Source organism: Podarcis filfolensis, assembly GCF_964270895.1.
Source record: "Podarcis filfolensis genome assembly, chromosome: 8".
NCBI lineage: Eukaryota > Metazoa > Chordata > Lepidosauria > Squamata > Lacertidae > Podarcis > Podarcis filfolensis.
In genome coordinates this window covers 73,252,989-73,260,160 of record NC_139611.1, presented here as the reverse complement: position 1 = coordinate 73,260,160, position 7,172 = coordinate 73,252,989, and the positions used below count along the sequence as shown (strand labels likewise).

General features: G+C 47.5%; 1 protein-coding gene across 1 annotated transcript; it reads right to left on the bottom strand.

Annotated features, from left to right (window-relative positions):
• Positions 1 to 3,299: 3,299 nt before the first annotated feature.
• LOC310768922 (uncharacterized protein C8orf90 homolog) lies at positions 3,300 to 6,238 on the bottom strand. Its single transcript, XM_083627850.1, has 2 exons — positions 6,051 to 6,238; positions 3,300 to 4,488 (listed from the first exon to the last, which is right to left on the bottom strand). Exons 1-2 carry the CDS (start codon positions 6,097 to 6,099, stop codon positions 3,653 to 3,655), a joined length of 885 nt encoding a protein of 294 aa, XP_083483976.1. The 5' UTR covers positions 6,100 to 6,238; the 3' UTR covers positions 3,300 to 3,652.
• Between the last annotated feature and the right edge of the window lie 934 nt (positions 6,239 to 7,172).

Below are 7,172 nucleotides of genomic sequence, written 5' to 3'. Positions count from 1 at the left end.
GGTACCACTGTATTTCTGGGTTAGCAGAGTCTGTAACCTGAAGCTTATGTAACCTGAAGTGTCTGTAACCCGAGGTACCACTGTAGTTTTCTTCTAGGCACAAACCCAGCTCCAGCCTTCAGCAACCTTAGTATAGGACTGGAGTGGGGAACATTAGGCCAGCTAGGGGTGGGGCATAGCTGTCAACTTTCAGATTTGAAAATAAGGGATCAGCAGCCTCACCTGTCCCGGGGACAGTCTACGGGATATCTAACAATCCAGGATAGCGGTGGGAAACGGCGCTGGAATAAGGGAATTTCCCGCAAAAAAGGGGAAGGTTGACAGCTATGGGGTGAGGTGGGAGGGAAATGTGACCTTCTAGGTCTCTTATCTGACTCAAGCCTCATCCCTTGTTGGCTGTGCTCTGCTCCCTTCTTGACCCCTCTTGCTAGGCTGGAATGTGTTTGAACTCTGATCCCTTCTAAGAGTTAACGATTGGGGGAGCTTCTTAATTATTTTTCTCTGTTATTACGTGGTTATTATGGGAAGCTGTCTTACCGAGTCAAACTATTAGTCCCTTCTGACCCCTAGGGATGATGGGAGTTATAGTCCAACAAAAGTCAAACAAGTTTTGAGAAACACTGCTCTAGGTCAATATTGTCCACACTGACTGGCAGTAGCTCTTTGAGGACATTCACACCTTTACCTGGAGATGCCAGGGATTGAACATGGGACCTTCAAGATGCTCTACCACTAAGCCACAGGCCTTCCCCATGTGGGTCTCTCTTCCCTGCAGTTCTAGACTGACAGCCTTGTGACATCACCTGCACTTTTTGGTCAAGTAGATTTGCATATCCTAATCTACTTATGTGACTTCATGTTTCCTTGGTTCCACAGTAGTTCTGAGTTTCAGGTCCCTCATGAGAGCAGCTCCAAAGTGATTGCTTTGAATAATGTTTAGATCAGGGATGGAGAACATGTAGCTTTCCAGGTGTTGAACTGCAGCTCCATTCATCCCTGACCGTTGGCTAAGCTTTGGGAGGTGATGGGAGTTGTAGTTCCAAAGTCTGGGTGGGTCCCAGGCTGCGGAAGGCTGCCGTACGTTGTAGAAATAATTGCAGCAAAGTAAAACCACTTCCCTTTCCGTCACTGTGTCCTCTTGTCAGGAGTTAGCCAGCAGTAAATCACACTGGCAAGTTGGCGTTAACTCTTTATTAGCAAAAACATGATCTGCACAGGAGTGTCAGGCTTAATGAGCACAGCAACTCATCTCCTGCAGGTCTTGCTCTCCACGAAGCTGTTGCTGAGACTGAAGGTGCCCACCTTCCCACAGCTGCTTAAGTCCCCCTCCTCTCTTCCCCAAGCAATTGGAGACTATGTATGTGTGTCACCAATATCTCCTCTGCCCTTTTCATACCTCTCCTGGTTCTGGGAGACCAAAGGGGAGGGAAGCTTGTTGAAGCAGACCCTACACTGGCCTCTAGTACGTTTCCAAGCACAATTCAAAGTGTTGGTGCTGACCTTTAAAGCCCTAAACGGCCTCGGTCCAGTATACCTGAAGGAGTGTCTCCACCTCCATCGTTCTGCCCAGACACTGAGGTCCAGTGCCGAGGGCCTTCTGGTGGTTCCCTCGCTGCGAGAAGCCAAGTTACAGGGAACCAGGCAGAGGGCCTTCTCGGTAGTGGCACCCGCCCTGTGGAACGCCCTCCCACCAGATGTCAAAGAGAAAAATAACTACTGAACTTTTAGAAGACATCTGAAGGCAACCCTGTTTAGGGAAGCTTTTAATGTTTAATAGGTTATTGTATTTTAGTGTTTTGTTGGAAGCCGCCCAGAGTGGTTGGGGAAACCCAGCCAGATGGGCGGGGATAATTAATAAATAATAATTATTATTATTATTATTATTATTATTATTATTATTATTATTATCTCTGCCTCTTGGCCTCTCTCCTGCCTCTTCTCCTGCTTCAGCTTCTGCCTCTCATTCTGTACTGCTCTCTGCCAAAGACTCTCCCTGCTCACTAAGCCCTGTTACCCCTTCAGCTTCCGACAACTCCTCTTCCCAGTCTTCTCTCTTTTCTCCCTCTGACCACTCATCACTATCCCACCACCACTCCCCGGGCTCTGAGCCTTCTTCCCTTGGTGGTTCCCTAGCCGGTTCCTCCCACCGATCCTTTGCATCCAACCAGTCTTTGACACCATCCAGTTTTCCCCAGCAGAGCTTGCCTTGGGCTGTAACATCTTATTCCAAAGGCGAAAGCATTCTCTGCAGCCCATGCTGACCACTTTGCTAAACATTGTGGGGATCAGATCACTCCCATCTGCTACAGCTTGGAATCCACAGTGCGAATCTAGAAGGAATGTCCAACTTTGGTGGACACATTTAATCAGTTGTGTGACAATGAGGACAGAAGAACAAAGAGGGTCTACTTTCCTGCCCACCCTCCCTCACAGCACTTCTGAATTTTTTTATTTATTTTAAATGTTTGTTGGTTTTCTACAAAGCACTCTTGGTGGTGTGTAACAAAGCTAAACTAAAATGACAAACGAAAGAAATAGAAAACCATTTACAAAAAACAAAATCCAGCCCAGCAAGGAAATTATTGGTAAGAGCTAGAGCAAAAAAACCCCAAACACAAATCAGCAGATACTTTGTCCACGGAGGGGTTGGAAAACAGGTTTGTCTTCATTTTCTGGTAAAACATGAATAGTTAAGAGAGTAAAGAATCTTCTCTGGGAAGATGCTTCCACAATATAGGTTCTGCCACTGAGAAGACCCTCCATCATTCAGTGAAGCCACACACCTTCCTAAAGGATGTTACAGTTGCTGAGGTTTCATAGAATTGTAGAGTTTGAGGAGACTCAAAGGGTCATCTAGGTGACAGGACCATCTAAGCTCTGCTTAAAAGCCTCAAATGAAGGAGAGTCCATAACCTCCTAAGGGAGACTCTTCCACTGTCCCTGGACCTGAGAGCAAGGTAGGAAGAAGTGGGAGGATGTTCTCCCTAAAGCATGCTAGGCTCAAGACTGCTCTTGAGTAAAGGTAATTACAACCACCTTGAATTGGGTCCAGTAGCTTGGTGGCATCCTGGGCAGCTGTGGCAACACAAATACCTTCTTTTTGTGGTCTTTTCTGTTGGAACAATCAGGCCACAAAATTCTATACCAGCTGCCCATCTTCAAGGGCAGCCCCTGCATAGAGCACATTGCAGTAGTCCAATCTACAGATTGGTGTATAGGTATTTTTACATAAAAAGCAAGTGACTATTGGACAGCGCCTGCCCCCATCCCAATGATCTCAACACCAAAGCTCTACGGAGTGGAAGACAGAAAGCTTTTTTTATTAATGTCCTCTCTAGGGAGCCAGACTCGGGTTTCAAGGTGGACATCTGTAGCTGTACGCAAAGTGTTTAGCAGCTCAGCTGCTAGCCTCAGATGTTCAGAGCACCAATGCTGAGAAGAGTTGGGATGAAGGTGTTGGGTCTTTTAAAAAGTCTTTAAAATACGTCCTGCTTGGGGACTATTGCTAACATCTGGAATAGTGGTAGTCAACATGATGCCCTGCAGATGTTTCCATCACTCCTGACTAATATCCAAGCTACAAGGGCTGATGGGAGCTCAATACCTGGAGAGCATCAGGTTGCCTTCCTTTGATCTAGAATGTCCAAGAGGACTAAAACTGCCCATGATGCGTGGGGCTCATGAACTGGAGGTTGATGGACTGCATTGGTGCTGAACTTGGGATAGCTATTGGGGCAGGTTGGATGTTCCTGTGGCCTTTGCCGTCTTGCAGGAGGAAAGGTGGCTCGCCGGGAGCTGCAGCGGCAGCCACGCAGGGCACGCTGGTGATGACCATGATGTCTGGCCGCAAGGTGGGACTCGTTTCTTGTGGCGTGGGCAGCCCAGGAGCGCCGGCGAGGGACGCTTTGCTGGCGTAACTGAGAGCCAGTTGCTCCAGACGCCTCTTCTTGAAGAATGCCTGGGTGGTGGCATGCAGTGGCTGGAGGAGGTGAGGGATCGGTTGCCCTGGGTGCAGGAAGAAATCGAAGCCGGAGCAGTCCGAGGGGTCGTACGCCAGCTGCCGGGACGCCTCCCCCTTGCTGGGCCAGGCGAAAGGGAACGGGAGGGTGAAATCTTCAGTGAGCACCCGGATCGCAAAGTCATCCTCCTTGCCAAACTCTTTGTAGGCTCTCTGGATGCTGCGGAAATGGTCCTCCCACCTTTTCATGTCTCCGTCGTAGATATCTGGGAAGGAGCCCGGGAGAGTTTGGACCAGCCTCGGGGGTGATGAGGTGGTTGCTGCAGTGGAGCCGGGCAGGCTGTAGACAACTCCGGGAGAGGTGTTGTGTGGAGCTGCCTGGCTAAAGAGATGGGGCGGCGGCAGAAGAGGTGGAGGAAGCAGGAAGTCTTGCGAGGGGTTCCCTCCCCCAGGCTTGGTACCACTTCCTGCAATGGGGAGGGGCTTGCCCTGTTGCAGCGGGGCAGGGAGACCTGGGATCCCTTCATCACCTGTGAGTGTACAACCCAACGGGTCAGGATCGAATGGCAGCAAATCCACTCATTCGCTTGCTGGAGACATCCTACTCTGAGTCTCTGGTGAGCAGGATGCCCAAGATACTACAGATATCCTCCCCGGAGATCTCATATGTGCTGTGATTTAGAGTAAGTATGAAACAGCGCAGAGTTCCTTTAGAACAGTAGGAGAGATTGTCACTTTTGCTGACCTTCTCCATACTCCAGCACAAATGAGATAAGACACAAGCACACACCCAGACCCACAACTCTCTCCCTCAAGTCTAGAGGACTTGTTTGAGAGGAACATAGTGACGACCCAAAAGAATGACTAGTTTAACTAGTAATCTAAACTGACCACCTGTAGATCTCCAGATAGATTTGGCAATAGTTTTGCAAAAGAAGAACAGGAAGATTTCTGTGGATGCAACCAGTGCTTTTTTTCTGGGGGGACACAGGGGTACACAGACCCCTAAACATTTTGTGAATCTAAGTTTGGCCTCATTGAGGGGCAGTATTTCAATATGAGTAGGAAAATGAGAGCACCCCTAAACATTTTAAAAGAAAAAAAAAGCACTGGATGCAACATATCTCCACACAAAGCTTTTTCAATAGTGGCACCTATTCTACCCAACAGTTATTACTCCCCACCCCTTTCCAATAAAATTTACTGATAGGTCCAAGACCTTTTCATTTACCAAGGCCTTTTAAAGGTGAACTGGATGAATGATAGGCCTTTTCTTACTGGTTTTCTTTTTGTGCTTTATCCTTGAATTATTTGGAGTGTGTTTTATATTTTTTAGGCAGGGTGATTTTTGGGGGGAGGGGTGCATTGATGTCTATAGCTGAGGTCAATCCTATTGGGCCAGGCAGTTTGTTAAGGATAATAATAAGCCAGCCAACCAGCAATTCGTTCAAACTTGACCTTGAGAGAGTCAAGATGTGTAAGCTTGGAAGTGGGCTTGGCAAGTGAAAGCAGGGGAAAAGATGACGACCGTCAAAAATAAAGGGATGGATGGATAAAGGAACTGAGAGAATGTGACAGATGGAGAGTGGCTGATAGGCAGCAAAGAAGCTGATGAGAAAGGTGAAAAACTTTGACAGTCTACATGGGTCCAGTTTTCTTATGAGTGGCATTGATTTGTGGAGCCCATCAGCCTTTGCAGGCCTGGACCATTCCAGATGTTTTGGGCTGCCACTGGAGCTGCTGGGAGTTGTTGACCAAAACCATCTGCAAAGCTCCAGGTTGGCAAAAGTGGGTCTCCATCATTCCTCTGTACTTCATTTCAACTACTAGTTCTCCTTGAAGATCACTTAGTGTTCAACCAGATCCCCTTCTTCTCAAAGAGCTCCACCAAGGGCTTCCATTTTGAGAGCCACCACACCTTCCTCTGGGTTGTCCGTTTAGGGTCAGCCAGCACAATTTAGGAGGCTGAATTGGGCCATGGAACTCCCGGTTCCCGGTCTCAACTCTGCACCCTTCTGTTTTGTTTTTCCTACAACTAGTTAGGCTCTTGCTTTCCCTCCCAGACCCTGCATGTTCTTCCCAGATCCATCACCTGAAGGCCTAGGTGGGTTATCCAAAGTCTCTGGAACTAAGGAAGCCATTGTAACTCATGAGAGGTGGATACGGAAAGGGGTTGGGGGAACAATTGTTGACTATAGTTGCCTAGGAAACTACAATGGCTCTATGATGACATCACAACAGATGAATGGGGACGAAGGGGGCAGCATAGTGATGCAAACAATGAGTGCTGAATGGGGGGGAAATGGCTCTTTGTTTTATTCTGGTGGTGGGGAAATAGAAATATTGAGGGCTGTTGATGCATGGGGGGTGGGCAGGTGGAGGAATTAATCAAGGGGTGCACGCAAGCGTTAATTTTATTATATTATTTAATTTATAACAATATTTATTAAACACCAACTCATAAAAAGAAAACATGGCTGGGCACCATGAAACCACTACAACGTCTTAAAATAAAGAACAAATGGCCAACACTGAACTGGATTTATTATCTTAATTGTATATATAAACAATAATGAATATTATCCCTGCAGTCTTCCTGAAGATGTTTGGACTAGAACTCCCAGCATCCCAGACTGTGGGCACCAGCATGAGAGTCTGGAGCATATTCTAATTGTTCTCTAGCTGGAGGGGAAGAAAAGGGTGGAGGAGGAAGTAGAATAAGATAAAGAATATTTCCAAGCCGCCCTCAATACCCTGCAGTCAACTAAAGACAGCCAAACATGTCCTGCCCGCCCCCCTCACTGCCAAGGGAAAATAAAAAAAATGAATAGAAAGAGAACCTACCTAAGTGATGCTGACACAAAAACCTCCCACATACACGAAGTAAAATAACAGCAGCAGGAGATTTTTTCATGTGGTTCGCAATTTAGCGGAACCACTTGTTACATCGGGGCCCAGTACGGGCCACATGATCTGCAATGATTTTGCAAAGTTTTTTGCAGATAAAGTTGCTCAGATTCAGAAAGAGGTAGACTCCACCGTGGGAGCAGGGCCGGGGCGGGAGAGTGCTAGAGTCCTGTCTAGTCAAATTGCGTGGGATCAATTCCAATCTGTTACCTCCGAGGATGTGGACAGGCTGCTTGGACGAGTGAAACCAACCACCTGTCTCCTGGATCCTTGCCCATCCTGGCTTATAAAAGCTAGCCGGGAAGTG

Coding starts and splice junctions, on each gene's coding strand:
- LOC310768922 (XM_083627850.1), bottom strand. CDS start 6,099: ATGGCTTCCTTAGTTCCAGAGACTTTGGATAACCCACCTAGGCCTTCA. Junction 4,489..6,050: donor TAACCCACCTAGGCCTTCAG/GTGATGGATCTG, acceptor GTACACTCACAG/GTGATGAAGGGATCCCAGGT.